We start from the raw sequence: 19,400 nt of genomic DNA, 5'->3' as shown, positions 1-19,400 counted from the left end.
AATATGTATATTTTGGAAGAAATCATCGTTATCAAAAAAACAGAAGAAACCTGTCTTCGCAAAAAATAAATAACAGTCAAAAACAGCGAAGATGACACAAAAAAAGAGAGCAGGGAAAAAACTGAAAAAAACAACAAAAAAGGACAACAAGAATGGTAACAAAAAAGTCCTAAAAAGTAAAAAACAAAAATATAAATAAAATAAGGAAGCCAAAAAAAGGAAGACGACACAAGAAAAATGAAAAAATGTTAAATAAATTTATTAAGGTGATATGACTCGACACAGCTGTGTTTCGGCCCAACTGGCCTGCGTCAGGAGTCTAAATTAAAACAAATTTAATTTAATTTAAATCATATCGATTATAAACATTTTGAACTATAATCAAAGATTTAATCAATATACAATAAAAGACAAAAAATAATATTATTAATAATAATGTATGAACTACAAACATTGGTCTAATGCATTCTTTAAATACAATTTTAAGAAGGAAAATATCTAAAGGCAATATAAAATGGTAATATAAAATGATGAAAAACAGCCCAAGTCTGTATTTTTTAAATGAGCTAATTATATTTTGAAAATCACTCATTTTTAAATTTATATTCATTAATACATCTCATCTTGTTAGTAAAAATTATAGCCATTAAAACTAGTCACATATATTGAGATGCACCAGAATTATAGGAACTTTACAATTTCTAAAGATCTTAATTGTTCTATATACATATAGTTTTATAGTGATTGTTGATCATTGTAGAACTAAAAAGTGTTATATTAAATCATAATTAACTATTCTTATTTAGGAAAAAGGTAATTTAAATATTTGAAGTTACCTGTTACACCATGTATGTATTGTCTGGTAGTATCGATCTTTAAAGGGTATTCAGTCAGACGCGCCTTTATTTAAAAGCACTCTACCTTTAAAAAGGCTGTGTGCACGGTTTGGCAATAATCTGTATGGTAGAGGAAGAACTGTTTAAGCTATACAACTCGGTATTACCAATCATGCTGTAACACTTCTAGCTCCTTATTGTTGATTATATACCGCGTATCAATTATCTACTGACTCTTACAGTATTCTATGTGTAAAAAAGGAAAAGAATATTTAGTGATTAAAATCTTGAAAGGGTACCTTGTTTACGTATTTTATATGACGGAAGACTCATAGGTAAAATAATATGCATATAAAATAAAATAGATCTTATTGACATCGCTTGTCATGTTTTACAACTAAATGTGTCTAATAAAGATCTATAGCTGAAACGAAACATATGGACCGAGAGGCTCAAGGATAAATTCATGTGCATGAAACAAAAGCTCTTGTAGATTTCTCTTATATCGTATTCCAACTAAGTCTGTCTGTTGAAGATCTATGACTAAAACAAAACTATGGAAGATGTTCGATATTCCTATATTTTTACACATACTATATGTTGTTCGAATATTTTATACAACCAATGCAATGGGATCTGCTTCATCTAATTTTTTTTATATACCCAAGGGATTATACGATATACATGGTATATATGCATTTCTATGTATCTGTTTTATGATTATAGTGTCTAATGCCTGTAATTTGTTATAACCTCTTACCGTTACAGAAGACTCTGGTTCAAGAAAAAATATATATATATATTTTTCACTGGAATAGCTGCACACCAGCGTTAGCGTTCACTAGCAGTAACTTAGCGTGACGTATACATCTTCTTTTATAAGAAATGTTTGGTCTAATTAAAACGTCACTTTGAAAACGTCATTTTGAAAAATGCGGATATGACGTGAACAATGACGTTTTAATTAGACCAAACATTTCTTATAAAAGAAGATGTATACGTCACGCTAAGTTACTGCTAGTGAACGCTAACGCTGGTGTGCAGCTATTCCAGTGAAAAATATATATATATATTTTTTCTTGAACCAGAGTCTTCTATAACGGTAAGAGGTTATAACAAATTACAGGCATTAGACACTATAATCATAAAACAGATACATAGAAATGCATATATACCATGTATATCGTATAATCCCTTGGGTATATAAAAAAAATTAGATGAAGCAGATCCCATTGCATTGGTTGTATAAAATATTCGAACAACATATAGTATGTGTAAAAATATAGGAATATCGAACATCTTCCATAGTTTTGTTTTAGTCATAGATCTTCAACAGACAGACTTAGTTGGAATACGATATAAGAGAAATCTACAAGAGCTTTTGTTTCATGCACATGAATTTATCCTTGAGCCTCTCGGTCCATATGTTTCGTTTCAGCTATAGATCTTTATTAGACACATTTAGTTGTAAAACATGACAAGCGATGTCAATAAGATCTATTTTATTTTATATGCATATTATTTTACCTATGAGTCTTCCGTCATATAAAATACGTAAACAAGGTACCCTTTCAAGATTTTAATCACTAAATATTCTTTTCCTTTTTTTACACATAGAATACTGTAAGAGTCAGTAGATAATTGATACGCGGTATATAATCAACAATAAGGAGCTAGAAGTGTTACAGCATGATTGGTAATACCGAGTTGTATAGCTTAAACAGTTCTTCCTCTACCATACAGATTATTGCCAAACCGTGCACACAGCCTTTTTAAAGGTAGAGTGCTTTTAAATAAAGGCGCGTCTGACTGAATACCCTTTAAAGATCGATACTACCAGACAATACATACATGGTGTAACAGGTAACTTCAAATATTTAAATTACCTTTTTCCTAAATAAGAATAGTTAATTATGATTTAATATAACACTTTTTAGTTCTACAATGATCAACAATCACTATAAAACTATATGTATATAGAACAATTAAGATCTTTAGAAATTGTAAAGTTCCTATAATTCTGGTGCATCTCAATATATGTGACTAGTTTTAATGGCTATAATTTTTACTAACAAGATGAGATGTATTAATGAATATAAATTTAAAAATGAGTGATTTTCAAAATATAATTAGCTCATTTAAAAAATACAGACTTGGGCTGTTTTTCATCATTTTATATTACCATTTTATATTGCCTTTAGATATTTTCCTTCTTAAAATTGTATTTAAAGAATGCATTAGACCAATGTTTGTAGTTCATACATTATTATTAATAATATTATTTTTTGTCTTTTATTGTATATTGATTAAATCTTTGATTATAGTTCAAAATGTTTATAATCGATATGTTTTAAATTAAATTAAATTTGTTTTAATTTAGACTCCTGACGCAGGCCAGTTGGGCCGAAACACAGCTGTGTCGAGTCATATCACCTTAATAAATTTATTTAACATTTTTTCATTTTTCTTGTGTTGTCTTCCTTTTTTTGGCTTCCTTATTTTATTTATATTTTTGTTTTTTACTTTTTAGGACTTTTTTGTTACCATTCTTGTTGTCCTTTTTTGTTGTTTTTTTCAGTTTTTTCCCTGCTCTCTTTTTTTGTGTCATCTTCGCTGTTTTTGACTGTTATTTTGGAAGAAAGGCAGGAAAGGGGAGATATGAGAGTCATTTAAGTACCTGTGTGGCATAAAAGTACAGGAGGCAAGTCTCTTTCAACTGAAAGGAAGCTCTGGAATGAGGAGGCAAAGGATAAAGGGATAGACTCAGAAGTAACCCAAGAAAATACTTCTTCATAGAAAGGACGGTGAATTTGTGGAAAAGTTCAGTCTCAGAGCTACAAACAGGCCAGACTTTCAGAATATATTCCTAACAAATAAATGAAATAGGCACTGTATACAAATCTCTTCATGCACATTCACTGGGGATACCCTGAAAATCTGGCCTGCTTGTGGCCCTTGAAGACTGATTATACACTGAAACCTTCTGCTCAGTGTGCAGCGATGGCTAAGAACGCAAATGGAATGTTAGGAATTATTAGGAAAGGAATGGAAAACAAAAATGAGAATGTTATAATGCCATCAATCCATGCTGCTACTGCACCTTGAATACTGTGTGCAATTCTGGTCAATGCCATCTCAAAAAAGATATAGCGGAATTTTAAAAAAGTACAGAGAAGGGCAACGGAAATGATAAAGGGGATGGGATGACTTCCCTATAAGGAAAGGCTAAATGATCTAGAGATGGGAATAACTAGTGAAGTAATTAAATTTGTTGATGACACAAAGTTATTAAGAAGTGGATCTTACGACACTGGGAGACTGGGCAGCCAAATGGCAGATGATATTTAATGTGAGCAAGTGTAAAGTGATGCATGTGGGAAACAGGAATCCAAACTATAGCTAGTCGATGCAAGGTTCCACATTAGGAATCATCACCCAGGAAAAGGATCTAGGCGTCATCGTTGATATATTGAAACTCTTTGCCCAGTGTGCAGCGGTGGCTATGAAAACAAACAGAATGTTAGGAATTATTAGGAAAGGAATTGAAAACAAAATGAGAATGTTATAATGCCTTTGTATCACTCCATGGTGCAACCGCACCTTGAATACTGTGTGTAATTCTGGTCACTGCATCTCAAAAAAGAGATATTGCAGAATTAGAAAAGGTAGAGAAGGGCAATAAAAATGAAAAGGGGATGGAATGACTTCCATATGAGGAAAAGCTAAAGCAGCTAGGACTCTTCAGCTTCGAGAAGAGACAGCTGAGGGGAGATATGATAAAGACCTATAAAATACTGAATAGAGCGGAACGGATAGATGTGAATTGCTTGTTTACTCTTTCCAAAAATACTAGGACTAAGGAGCATGCAATGAAGCTACAAAGTAGTAAATTTAAAACAAATCAGAGAAAATATTTCTTCACTCAATGTGTAAACTCTGGAATTTGTTGCCAGAGAACGTGGTAAAAGCAGTTATCTTAACGGGGTTTAACAAAGGGATACTTCCCTAAAATAAAAGTCCATAAGCCATTATTAAGATGCACTTGGGGAAAAAAAACACTGCTTATTTCTAGGATAAGAAGAACAAAATCTGTTTTACTGTTCTGGGATCTCGCCAGGTACTTCTGACCTAGATTGACCACTGTTGGAAACAGGATACTGGGCCTGATGGACCTTTGGTCTGTTCCAGTATGGCAACACTTATGTTCTTATAGACAAGCCAGACTTACTTCATAGCCCTTTACTCTATGCTAGCTGTGGTCCATTTGCTCATGTTTGGGAAAGAGAGCACTGAGGATACTAGTTCATTATCTCACATTTAGTCATTTAGAATATGGTAATATCTTCTATCCTGGTATATAACTTATGAATCTGAAATGTTTACAAAACATTCAGAATAGGACAGTTAAGCTGCTGTGTTCATCCAAAAAGACTATCTCCCTATCGTTTACCAACTGCATTTCAAGACCTTGCTTCTTCCAAAGCCTTATGACTTCCTACTTGACAAACCAGCCATCCCCTTTAAGAACAAAAGAAAATAAGAGTCACCCTACTGGGTCAGACGAAAAGGTCCATCTAATCCAGTATCTTGTTTTCAACAGTGGTCAATCTGGATCCAAGTACCTGGCAAGATCCCAAAAGAGCAAAAAGATTTTATACTGCTTATCCCAGAAATAAGTAGTGGATTTTTCCCCGAGTCCATCTTAATACTGGCTTATGAACTTTTCTTTTAGAAAATTGCCCAAACTTCTTTTAAACCTTGCTAAGCTAACTTTTACCACATTTTCCAGCAACAAATTAAAGAGTTTAATTACATGTTGAGTGAAGAAATATTTTCTCTGATTTGTTACATTTACTACTTAGTAGCTTCATTGTGTGCCTTATAATATTTATTGGTTTTTCCTCCAGGATATTCTCCAAACCTTAAACCCAGCTACATAAACTACTTTCAGTATTTGCTTTGGCAATGAGTTCCGTTGCCTAACTATACATTGAGTGAAAAAGTATTTACTCATGTTTTAAACGATGTACTACTATATAGCATCACAGATTGCCCCCTAGTTCTTGTACTTTTGAAAAAAATAAATCAGTTCACATTTACCTGTTCCTGCAATTTTTCACAGTCCACACGTGTTTTGACAACACTGAATAGTTTCATGACATCCACAAATTTAACCACCTTACTTATTGTTCCGATTTCCAGATCATTTATAAATGTTAAATAGCACCGATCCCAGTACAGATCCCTGCAGCACTCGGCACTATTCATCCTCCTCCATTGAGAAAAATGGCCATTTAACCCTACCCTTTGTTTTCTGTCCAACAACCAATTCGTAATCCACAACAGATTACTGCCTCCCATGTCAGTCATGACTCTCTAATTTTCTCAGGAAGCTCTCATGAGGAACTTTGTCAAAGGCGTGCTGTAAATCTAGATACACTATATCAACTGGCTCACCTTTATTCACACATTCAAAGAAATTAAGCAAATTGGTGAGGCAAGACCTCCCATGCTGACTGTCCCATTAAACTATGCTTGCCTACACATTCTGTAATTTTATTATTTATAATAGTTTCCACTATTTTGCCTGGCACTGAAGTCAGGATTAGCGGTCTGTAATTACACAGATCACCCTTGGAACCCTTTTTAAAAATCGGCGTCACACTGGCCACCCTCCAGCCCTCAGATAGTACAGACGACTTAACGACAGGTTACAGATCACTAGCAGCAGATAAGCAATCTCATGTTTGAATTCTTTCAATACCCTGGGATGTATATCATGTAAGCGCTCACGGTCTGTATATTCCTTGGAATGCTCACTTTAATAATAATGAGTTTGTAATGCATTTGCATAGGGTTCTTGGTAGATGCTAACAGCACACATTAGAAAACCCCTTTGTGCATTACTCACTGTTTGCTTTAGACCAGCTACAACCAGTCTAAAGCAAATGTTGAAAGTTCGGTAAGCTTTGTGCATCTGCTCCTCAGTCTATAAGGTCATCTTCCACAGCTTCATGTGCCCAACTTGAAAGCAAGTTTCATTTTTACTGCACCTCCTAATGCAGATCCTTACCTATGAACTACAAACTCCTAAGCTAAATTGTATGAGGTCTGTAGACCTATTACTTTACTAAAGCTCTTCAGAAACCACTGGACATGGTGTACTTACAATAATACTGCCTCTCTTTCTCTTTCCCTGCACCTCCCTAATGTATACTCACCCACTATGAGGGCTGTCTGTGATGTCTACCAGTTTTATTTCATCTTGTTTTGTATTAACGTCTCCTGTCACTGACACCGTAAACGGCTCTGTTGAATTTGATACGAAAGGTGGTATTACCTGGCTTCCAATACAAAAACTAGAAAACCACTTCAGGTACTCAGACTCTAAGCCCATTTAAGGTTTCAGTATTCTTGGTTTACCATCATAAAATCAAGGAAACGGATTCATAGAGGCAGGGGGCAGGTTAAAATAACAGCAATTCCTGCCAGCTAAATCATGTACACTTAATTTTATGATCAGAAGCGTGTCTATGTGTGTGCGTACCTTTGCTGCCAAGTTTGCTTTTTCCCAGGCTATTCACCTCACGTAGCATTACTAAACCATAGGTGCCAGATGTTTGGATGCTTGGCCTAGCTGAGAAAACTTCTTCACTGTGTCCAAGGAGTAATTCATTTTGCATTTAGCACCCCGATCGTTTGGAAAGCTGACTCCTATGTTCTGAATGCAATAAAGCTCCAACTCTCACTCGTAGACAGAATACAAACACTTCTGATTTAAACCAAACGTTGCGTTTTGCGCTATACCCCCCCTCCCCCTGGATTAGCAAAAGAAACCATCTATACTGTCATAGGTTGTGAGATACTAAGGGGCTCATTTTCACAGCACTTAGCCTTCCAAAGTTCCTTAGCCTACAATGAGGCATATTTTCAAAGCACTTAGCCTTCCAAAGTTCCATAGGTTTCTATGGAACTTTGAAAGGCTAAGTGCTTTGAAAATATGCCTCTAAGTAACTTTGTAAGACTAAGTGCTTCAAACAAACGCCTCTAACCCACCTAGAGGGCGGTGTTACGCTCACACTGTGATGCCAAGAACCATCCCCTCAGTCAAACACTAAGACAACACAAAGGGCCCCGCGTGCTCACCCTGCCCTTTCTACTGCTACCGCCGTTGGCACCGCTCCGAACACGCGCGCAGAGAGAAAGAGCGTGACTGCATATCGCTAGGCCGAGACATCTAAAGCAAGACAATCACTCTGACAGTGTTTTTCGTCCGCTCTAAATGTTGTCAATAGAAGCTGGAAGGAAGAAGGCCAGAACCAACGTTAAACCACCCAGCAAAACATGCGACTAATCAAAAGACACCAACACACAAATACAATAAAAAGCTATATATCTCTTACTCGGGATTCCGCAGCTCAGCGTCCACGACGGCCATTTTCAACCTCCAAGCGCCTTCGATCTTCTACGCCTGCGCAGTGCCCAGCGCACTGGGGTCACGCAAGCGCAGGAGAACTGGAACGAAACAGCACCTGCGTGACAACGCGACGTACCAGTTTTAGTTCCGGTGTCAAGTTTTTAGGTCGTCGGTTCGGTGGTGGTGTTGGTTTTGGGAACCGGGTTTTATTTCCACTACATCATTCTTAACTCGAATTATCTGAAGCAGGGCCCATATAAATAAAATGGGCGCTGCTGCAGATAACTCGACCTAAGTTTTAGTAAAAGGATTGAAAGTGGGGTGTCTGTAGACGTGCTTTCAGTCAAAAGGTAAAAGACGGCTGCAGCGGGATCCTCTTAGAAAACCAGAGTTCAGTGTAATTTACATTTATGTACCGCCATTCCTGAGTCATTTCTATACATTGTTTGTTTTTTTAAACATCTTTCCTGGAGAGCGTTCCAGGCGCTGTGGAGCGGAATGATAGAATTAATCGGTAGCAGTTCCGTTTTATTAAAACCAAAAAAGGGTTAAGAGATGCTGTAGTCTTATGGAGGTCGGAATTGACTAAGCCGAAAGCTACAACAACAACAAAAAAATGTCGACCCCCCCCCCCCCCCCCACACACACACACACACACACACACACACACACACACAACAAAAAATATTGTTTTTTAATTAACCTGGATCAAATAGCAAGACTGAAAAATCTTCGGTGACCTTGGTGTCTGAAGCATCCAGGGCCCTGCCCAACAAGAGATAGGCCTAATACACACCTTCAGGCGCCTGGAGTGGGTTCCACCCGCCCTTGGGCTAATTTCCTTGGGGCCTTGAATTTTGAAACAGGGACATTTTTAGTGTTGCAAACTTTTTTGAAAGAGAAAACCAACCACCTACCTCCATTTCTATGATAACCTCTTTGGTAGTGAAGGAGTGGAACGCCGGTACTACCTGAATACTACTGAGCAACAGGACAACCTCATGTTTTGTGCCTACTGATGGACTTTTACTTATGCACTCTACCTCTGCTTTTGGCTGTTTGGCCACACCTTATTACTGCACTGGACATTTGTGCCTTATCCAGTTTTACTGTTTACTAACAAGACAAGTTTGCTGTTTACTAATGTACAGACAGAATGCAGGGCTATTAGATATATAGCTTGTAACAGTAGTTTGCAAGGCCTATACAAGACCAGCTTGCACGTAGCAACGCCATCTGAATAGGCGACCTTGGAGGGTGCTGACACCCCCCTGCATTCCTGAGCCGCACCTTATCTCCTGTGCTAGAAAGGAGCATTGTGTGTGTACAGAATAAGCTGCTAAGTTTCGTTTTTCTTGCCAGTATCATTTCAGTGTTATGACGTGTGTACGTACTGGGACTACAATTTTGTACTGTAAGAACTACAAATGTTTACTGCGCATGACAGTTGTGACGTGTAAGGGGCCAAATGCGCAGGCCCAGTAGGGAAGTATAAATGTAAGCGTCAGATGATTTATGACACACAGTGTCCCGAGGCTACTCGGTGCTGTTCACTTGCTAGCAATAAAGTTGCCTTATTTGGAACCAAAATTTGCCTTTCGTCTCCTGATTTCCCACCTGTTTCATTGGCGACCCAGATGGGACAGAAGTAGAAAGGGGAATCGGATTATATTCTTCCCCTCCCCCACTGCAGTCGGATCGGGTCATCGATTCCCACCCGAGGAGGTGGTGAGTGGCCACCGCTGATTTCAGCGTCCATCTCCCGGAGGAGGGCCGATCCACTCCGCCTGACTGTAGAGGGGGCTGTGTGGTTCCGACAAGGCACCTTTTTTCATTTCAGGGAGAAGCGCACGACGGCGCGGCCTGCGACCCCGGCGGACAGGCGAGTATACTCTACGTAGTGACCGGCCCAGTAAGGACCGAAGAAGAGGCGTGATCACCCTCTTTTAGCCAGTGACTAATACGGACTATTGGTATCCGACTAGGTCCCGAAACTCACTAGGCTCCGGCGACGAAACCGAGCGGCGAACGAACGGGGGGGTTTCTTGTGGCGTATGAAAGTGTGTGAGTGGGCTTGCAGTTCCAGGCCGGGCGACCGCGTCCTGGTCAGGCCGAGTGTTGACCCTACTGTGTCTGGTGGAACGAGACCCCTTACTCCTCCACCTCCCCTTTCCCCCTTTGTCCGTCACCTGTCCTTTGGCACTCAGGTTAGGATGGGCGGGGGTGGGTCTTCACCGTTAGATTTAATGACGGAACACTTTAGCGAAGTGTTCGACCTAGATAAATGTAGCAGGGCCGGGATGATACAGAGATGTCAATTCATGTGGCCAGGGCTAGGAATTGCTGGATGGCCCCCGGAAGGGTCATTCGAGTATGAAAAAGTGGCGGCGGTCATGAATATTGTTATAATTGAGGGAAACCCAGGCTGTCCCGAGGACATTCCATACATAGAAGCGTGGTTGGATGTAGTCCGGGATCCGCCGGCTTGGGCCCAACGGAAGGTAGAAAAGGCCGCCCTTATGTTGGTAAAGCAGAGAAAAGGCCGGAAAACCAAGCTTAGAACCCTGCCGACCCATGCCTTCGCTCTTCAAAGCTCGGCAACCGCTGCCGTCCCGAAGGCCGCAGGGACCGCCCCCATACGGCCTACCGCCCCTAGCACTGAAGCCACTGAGACCACGCCCCCTGCTACCAGAGTCAAGGCAGGAACTACGCCCAGTACTACCAACACACTTTCTAGGAAAAAACCCCCAAAGAAAACCGCAGGGAAAGTTCAGGGTTCGGCCGAGAAGAAGCCTCCAAAAGCCCCGATACTTGCTACGGCGGAAGCATACGAAGACGACATTGCGCCGCCGCCCTATGCTCCTATGTACCCTGACCTTACGGGCCTAGCAGAAGGCCCCGCTGACGCCGGGACTTCCGGGTCAGAGTCGGATGCCGGGGAGACGTCCCGCCCAGCCTCACCTGAGTCACCTGGCCTCGCAACCACACGGAAGAGTAAACGGGTTGTGAAGAATATTACTCGGTTTCCCCAATCGAGTCCGCAACAGGCCCTTCCGTCCAGCCGAAAAGGGGAAACCTCTCACTTATTCCCAGTCCGACAGTCCACCACCTATACCCCTAACCCGGCAGAAGGGGGGGGCCAGCCCATCGAATCGACAGTCTATAGCCACGTTCCCTTCTCAAGTGCCGACTTGTATAACTGGAAATTCCATGGGCCGTCCTACGACCAGAAACCCGAGCAGCTGATAGAGCTGGTGGAAGGCATTATATACAGTTATAATCCAACTTGGGCAGACCTTAGGCAGTTGAGCGCCCACATCCTGACCTCTGAAGAACGCCGCCTTTTACAACAAAATATGGAGCAAGCCATCCGGGATGCGAATCCGGCCCATGCCAATTTACAGAACCTACTAGAAACGGAGGCGCCCATCGCTGCCCCCACGTGGGATTACCGAACCGCCGAAGGCCAAACCTTTATCCGCCGATACCAACAGGCGTACCTGGCCGCCTTAAAGAAGGGGAAGCAGAAGGTTACCAACATGGGAAAAATCCACAGTGTAGTCCAACAAAAGGACGAGAGTCCAGGGGACTTCCTTGAACGACTTATGGAAGCATTCAGAAGGCACAGCCCGATAAATCCCGAAGACCCTAAGAACCTCCCAACCGTGGTTATGAGTTTTGTTAGCCAGTCAGCACCGGATATACGAAGAAAGCTACAGAGAACGGAGGGGTTCGAAGGGATGAGCCTAAGCCAACTGAAAGCTATAGCTGATCGCGTATTCGGATATCGCGACCAGGAGGAGAAGGTGGAGGCCCGGAAGGAATCGACCAGACGGATGCGGGAGAAGGCAGATGTGTTGGCCACGGTGCTGGAAGAACGAATGAGGTCTAGACCAAAGGGGAGGGGCAGGAGAACAAGAGGAACGCGGTCCCCCATAGGGCGTAACCAGTGTGCAAATTGCCGACAAGAAGGACACTGGTGGGCTGATTGCCCAGAGGAGATACGGGACAACCCGAGAGAAGAGGAATCATGGGACCGGCAGAGAGAGGAGGAGACCGGCGACCGCACGGGGGCCCCTAGGCGAGGCCGTGGAAGGGGCCGAAGAGAGAGAGGACGGGATGACCGGAGGGAATGGCAGATGGCTGTGGACGCTACCCGAGACGGCACAGCATGAAGAGACCGGGAGGGCAGAGTCCCCACTGACCCTCTGGTGGAAATTCGGGTGGGGACAGAATCTATGAAGGCCTTACTAGACACAGGGGCCCAGCGATCTGTTATCACCACAGCCATAGCCCCAGCCACGAAAGAAACTATACCAATTGTGGGAGCCTCCGGGAAATCCCTTGCGGCCCCCCTCCTCAAAGAGCGCCAAGTCCAGATCGGAGGGACGATGGTGTCCCATCAGTTCATACACATCCCTGGATGCCCGGTCCCCTTGATTGGTCGAGACCTACTCTGTAAGCTCCAGGCCACCTTGAAGTTCAAGACTACGGGTGAAGTGGAAGCTCGCTTTGAAGATCGGCCAGTAACACTTATCTGTCCAGTAAGAGAAGAATGGAGACTACATGTTCCCCCAACTGTAGGACCCGGCGACTGCCGTTACGACCAGAACACCCCTTTCGCCCAGCAGAGGCGAGCCATAATGGATGAAGTGCCTGATGTATGGGCAGAATTGAACCCCGGCGGACTGGCCGTTAACGCTATCCCCATCTGGATTGAGCTCAAACCAAATGCTCAAGTTGTCAACCAAGGACAATACCACATCCCCTATGCAGCCCGGCATAGTATGCATACACATCTACAGAAACTCCTTCAACAGGGAGTCCTTAAACCAATCAGATCCGCAGGGAATACCCCATTGTTGCCCGTTAAGAAACCAGGAACATCCGAGTACAGACCCGTCCAGGACCTGAGGAAAGTCAACAACCAGGTAGCCGACATAGTTGCCCTCGTACCAAATCCATACTCCATCCTAGCCCAAGTGCCATCTCAGACCAAGTGGTACAGTGTCATTGATTTGAAGGACGCCTTCTTTTCCATCCCTCTTGCTGTCGACAGCCAAAAGTTGTTTGCCTTCACGTGGGAAGACTTGCAGACGGGAACCAAGCAGCAATACACATGGACCCGTCTTCCCCAGGGGTTCAAGAACTCGCCTACCCTCTTCGGCGACCAACTCGCCCAGGACCTGAAGACGTATCAGGACGAGTATGGGCCGGTCGTCCAATACGTGGATGACCTGTTGGTGGCCCGTGAAACGTACACCGAATGTGCTGAAGCTACACTTTACCTCTTGAAGACCCTGGAAGCCCAGGGGTACCGGGCCAGTCGCAAGAAGGCACAGATATGCGAGATCGAAGTCGAGTATCTGGGGTTTCGCCTCCGAGAAGGAACCCGAAGGCTCGGTATCCCCCGAACCCAAGCCATCCGCAACCAACCCACTCCTGCAAATAAGAAGGAACTACGGGCACTCCTCGGAGCCGCTGGATATTGCCGCATTTGGATCATCAATTTTGCTGTCCTGACCCAAGATTTGTACGCCAAACTGAAAGGACCTGAACTCGAGGGCCAAGATCTCCGGTGGGAGAAAAGCGAACTGAAAGCCCTTCAGGACCTCAAGGAGGCCCTTGTGGCCCCACCAGCGCTCGGACTGCCAGATGTGACTAAGCCGTTCTACTTGTTCATCGACGAAAAGAAGGGATTGGCACTTGGAGTCCTTACCCAACTGGTCGGTACCTGGCAACGCCCTGTAGCATACCTCTCCAAGAGCATGGACAACGTGGCACGAGGATGGCCGGGCTGTCTCCGAAGCATTGCAGCGGCCTGTCTCCTGATACACGAGGCCAATAAACTCACATTCGGCCAAACACTTTTTGTGACCACACCCCACACCATCCGCGGCCTACTCGAGAGCCACGGACCCAGATGGATGACCAACTCCCGATTGGTCAAATACCAAGCCCTCCTGTGCGAAAATCCGGAGGTGCGAATCCTGGACACGACCAACCTCAATCCTGCCACCCTCCTTCCGGCCCCTGAACCACCACTCCACGACTGTGAAGAGGTAATGGCCACTGTGCACTCGAGCAGACCTGACCTGAAGGATCAACCCTGGCAAGGGGGCATCACCCTTTTTACCGATGGAAGCAGCCAGGTGATAGAGGGAATTCGAAGAGCTGGCTATGCGGTGGTATCTGAGGACCATGTGATCGAGGCTATGGCTCTGACACCCGGAACATCAGCCCAGAAAGCGGAGCTAATCGCCCTCACCAGAGCCCTCCTGTGGGCTGAAGGAAAAGTTGTCAACATTTACACCGACTCCAAATACGCTTTCCTCACCCTCCAGGTGCACGGAGCCTTGTACAAGGAGAGGGGATTTCTGACGGCTGAAGGGAAAGGACTTGCAAATGCCGCTGAAATCTGCCAATTACTCGAGTCGGTATGGAAGCCGAAGAAGGTGGCCGTGATGCACTGCAGGGCCCATACTGGAAGAACGGACCCTATCGCCCGGGGAAATCAGCGGGCAGACGACGCTGCAAAAAGGGCAAGTCAGCTCCCCTACTCCTCTCACCCTTCTGACCCCGTACTCGTCGTCCAGCTCCCTACGGAGACCCCTATTTACACCCCCCAAGAAACGGAATGGGCCCAACAGGAGGGTCTACAGTCACGCAATGGCTGGTGGATACTACAGGATGGGCGCATATGGATCCCCGAAGCCTTGGCCTGGACGGTGGCCAAGGAGGCTCACGACCGCACACACCTGGGAAGGGACGCTCTGGGGCGCTTACTTGAGAAGACCTACTACATCAACAAACTATCCCTGTGGACCAAAAACGCTTCCAGCCGATGCGCGACTTGTGCCCGGAACAACCCTCGAACGGGGCCCGGCCCTATGCCAGGACATGTTCTCCGAGGCACCAGCCCTTTTCACGTGTGCCAGATTGACTTCACACACATGCCCCCGGCGCGCGGCTACAAAGCTATCCTCGTCGCCGTGTGTACCTACACCGGATGGATTGAAGCCCAGCCTACTAGAACGGAAATGGCTAAAGAAGTTACCTCCCTACTGCTTCATCAAATCCTACCCAGATACGGCCTCCCCAAGCAAATAAACTCTGACAACGGTCCCGCCTTCGCTAGCGAAGTAACACAACAGCTCAGTACCAGACTGGGCCTCGATTGGAAGTTGCATTGTGCCTGGAGACCCCAAAGCAGTGGAGTAGTGGAGAGGGCTAACCGATCCCTGAAGAACCAGCTAGCCAAGCTATGCCAAGAAGCAAAAGCCAAATGGCCCGACCTGCTTCCACTGGCCTTGCTGCATCTTAGGTGTACCCCCAAGGCTACCGGCCTTACTCCCTACGAGATGATGTATGCTAGGCCACCACCACTACCCTCCTTTCCCGACTCCTTGCAGATACAGGGTGAGAGTTCCTTAGTGAAACAGATGAGAGCCTTACACCAGGTAGTGCAAGACATCCAGCAGTACACTGAAAGAGTAGCTCCCTTGGTCCTCACCAATCCTACGCACAGGTTCAGGGTGGGAGACGAGGTCTGGGTAAAAGAGTGGGATGAATCTGACTGCCTAAAGCCAAAATGGAAGGGGCCCTCCCTTGTTCTCCTAACGACCTCCACCGCTGTTAAAATTGCAGGAAGCCCAGTGTGGATACATTGGACCCGATTGAAGCCTGCTGCTCCCACTAGCAGCACCCTGAAGCGTTGGACTGCGCACCAACATCCTGACGCTCCATTACGGCTGACTCTAAGAAAGACGTGAACCACCAGATTCATGCCTGCCCAGCAACAGGAACTCAGTTTCTGGACCCACTGCGTTTTTGGCTCTCTCTTTATCGCAGCCATAATCGTGGGCCTTATCATCTTCTTGCTGCAAAGGCTCGGATACCTTCCACCGCATATATGATGCTTAGCCTACTACTCCTCCTTTGCTCAGTCCCGAGCTATTACCCCTTGAGCCAGAACTGTACTGAATGTTTGCGCCTCGTGCGCCACCGTATAGAGGGAGGATATCACCTAGTCACTACCCTCATTCACCAGACGCAGCCCCCGGAAGGCGATTGCCAGTTTCTCCCGACTTGTGCCCTCATCACTCCGAATGGCCTCCAACAGTTCCACAGATGCCTCCAAGGAAATCTCACTATCTGCCACAGCCCTACCAAACCAAGATACTACAATGTCACCCTCAGCGTAGGACTCCCTGCGTATGTGGCCGGACCTCCGGGAGTCGAGGGAGATGGCATTCTGTATTACATTAATTCTACTCGTATCCTTGTCGGTGGCATCCAAACTGTAGCAACCCTCACCTTCGACGTCTGTGCCGCCATGGACAAGCACCCTTGGTCTCGCAAGTGTGGTAGCCAGAGTTGGCGAGAGGCATACGTTAAGGACCACAAGTATGTCTGCCCCTTCAGTCCAGACATGAGATGCTGCTCCCCGTGGGTGTGGCTCCCATGCGCCGGCGACACTCGAGCCTCGGGCTGGGACCGAGTATGTGCTTATACGGGAGGAGGATATGCCGGATGCGCCGGCCTGGGCGAATTTCGTCGAGGTTCTGGTAACTATGTGTCCCTAGACTGGCCCATCCGAGGACACGACATGCCCTGGAGAGGAACGTGGGGCCTCGGCATTGACGGCGGAGGAATGGATCCGTTGACATATATTACCATATATCAGAGTCTCGAAACGAAGCCTCCTACGCACTACCAGACTACTGTTGTCGGCTACCAAGACGTATTTGATGAAATTGCTCGTGCTGAGCAGACCGAGACTAAATTCCCCATTTCCCCAGAAGCCCGAAATATGTTCCTCAATTTGGCTGAAAACATCGCCCTCTCCCTCGGAATTGCCAACTGTTTCGTCTGTGGAGGCACCGACATGGGTGAACAATGGCCCTGGGAAGCGAGAGAGATCCGACAACACACATGGGATGCACTCAACACCACTAACATTACCTTTCCCCAACGGCCGAAGCCACACATGGGATGCACTCAACACCACTAACATTACCTTTCCCCAACGGCCGAAGCCGTACGAATGGGCCCTGAGAACAAATATCATAGGTACCCTCTGCGCTAGTCGAGCGCCATCGAAGCGTTACTCTGTACCAGTGGGAGACTCTGCTTGTACGGGGGTTCTTCAGTATAATGGCAGCCGGACGACCTGGTGGCAAACGGACAACCTGCCCGCCCCGGAGCCTATCTGGACAGAACCCACCTTGAACATGACATGGACATACGGAGGGAACGCTTCCCTCAAGTGGGTAGCCCCGGCGGGCTACTACTATATCTGCGGACGCAGGGCCTATGAACAACTCCCGACCCGCTGGTACGGTACCTGCCTCTTGGGCACGGTCCGACCTAGTTTTTTCCTTCTGCCCATACAAGTCGGCGAAACTTTGGGTATCCCCCTATACGTGGAAAAGGGGCCTGATAACCCTACCCGACGAAAACAGTCTTTCCCAATCATCAAGCCCAAAGTACAGATTGGAGACTGGAAGGACAACGAGTGGCCGCCTGAACGTATCATTCACTACTATGGACCGGCCACATGGGCTGAAGATGGTACATACGGGTACCGCACCCCTATCTACATGCTAAATCGCATTATTCGCCTACAGGCCGTACTCGAAATCCTCACTAACGATTCTGCCCTGGCCCTCAATATCCTAGCTCGACAAAACACTAAGCTCATTACCGCCGTCTACCAAAATCGCTTGGCTCTTGACTACCTCTTAGCCCAGGAGGGCGGGGTGTGTGGCAAGTTTAACCTCAGTAATTGCTGCTTACAGATTGATGACCAGAGCCATGTCATCAGGGAGATAACTGACCGGATGGTCAAACTAGCCCACGTCCCCGTCCAGACCTGGAACAGTGCGTGGGATTGGACTTCCTCCCTCACCAGCTGGCTCCCAACCTCCGGGAGCCTGCAAGGCCTCCTCGTCATGGGTGGCCTGTTCTTGCTGTCTTGCCTAATAATACCTTTGTCTCTTCCCTTAGTTTTCAGGTGTCTCCGCTCCACCATGGAAAGCATCGCTGACCGCCGTGGTGCTGCCCAACTTATGGCTCTCCAGATGTACTCCCCCATTCCCCAGTCTGATGAAGCTGACGATGAAGCACCTTGTGGCTGATGTGCACTTTGAACCCCCTGAGTCACTCAATGGGCCATCACCCTTGTGCCAGCAAAAGACCGGCTACAAAGGGGGGGGGATTCCACTAGGGGCCCTCCGTCTCAACCCCGGCGAAGCAACCAACGGCTGCGCAAGGGCTTAGGGCTCGCTTGTTGCCTCCCTCGCTAACTATCCTTGTCCTTTCTTTCCGTTTCAGGGTTCATGGAGGTGATACTCTCCACCAGAATGGATGTTCAAGTATCAAAAGGGGGGAATGAAGGAGTGGAACGCCGGTACTACCTGAATACTACTGAGCAACAGGACAACCTCATGTTTTGTGCCTACTGATGGACTTTTACTTATGCACTCTACCTCTGCTTTTGGCTGTTTGGCCACACCTTATTACTGCACTGGACATTTGTGCCTTATCCAGTTTTACTGTTTACTAACAAGACAAGTTTGCTGTTTACTAATGTACAGACAGAATGCAGGGCTATTAGATATATAGCCTGTAACAGTAGTTTGCAAGGCCTATACAAGACCAGCTTGCACGTAGCAACGCCATCTGAATAGGCGACCTTGGAGGGTGCTGACACCCCCCTGCATTCCTGAGCCGCACCTTATCTCCTGTGCTAGAAAGGAGCATTGTGTGTGTACAGAATAAGCTGCTAAGTTTCGTTTTTCTTGCCAGTATCATTTCAGTGTTATGACGTGTGTACGTACTGGGACTACAATTTTGTACTGTAAGAACTACAAATGTTTACTGCGCATGACAGTTGTGACGTGTAAGGGGCCAAATGCGCAGGCCCAGTAGGGAAGTATAAATGTAAGCGTCAGATGATTTATGACACACAGTGTCCCGAGGCTACTCGGTGCTGTTCACTTGCTAGCAATAAAGTTGCCTTATTTGGAACCAAAATTTGCCTTTCGTCTCCTGATTTCCCACCTGTTTCAGTAGTGGGTAAATAAGACATGTATACTTGACAATAAAAGCAATGATTTCTGCTGGTAAAATGCTATTTTACCTCT

At 45.4% G+C, this 19,400-nt stretch overlaps 1 protein-coding gene across 6 annotated transcripts in view; it reads right to left on the bottom strand.

Annotated features, from left to right (window-relative positions):
* PRPF4B (pre-mRNA processing factor 4B) overlaps positions 1-8,310 on the bottom strand; it is a 201,507-nt gene extending 193,197 nt beyond the window's left edge. For all 6 annotated transcript variants that reach the window (XM_030208674.1, XM_030208675.1, XM_030208677.1 and 3 more), the window contains exon 1: positions 8,240-8,310. In XM_030208674.1, the coding sequence (XP_030064534.1) occupies positions 8,240-8,274 (35 nt within the window). In that variant the 5' untranslated portion in view covers positions 8,275-8,310. The remainder of the gene's footprint in view (positions 1-8,239) is intronic.
* Between the last annotated feature and the right edge of the window lie 11,090 nt (positions 8,311-19,400).

Source organism: Microcaecilia unicolor, chromosome 1 (assembly GCF_901765095.1).
Source record: "Microcaecilia unicolor chromosome 1, aMicUni1.1, whole genome shotgun sequence".
Taxonomy (NCBI): Eukaryota; Metazoa; Chordata; class Amphibia; order Gymnophiona; family Siphonopidae; genus Microcaecilia; species Microcaecilia unicolor.
The sequence above is the reverse complement of the archived record's forward strand: the minus strand, read 5'-3'. Positions and strand labels throughout refer to the sequence as shown.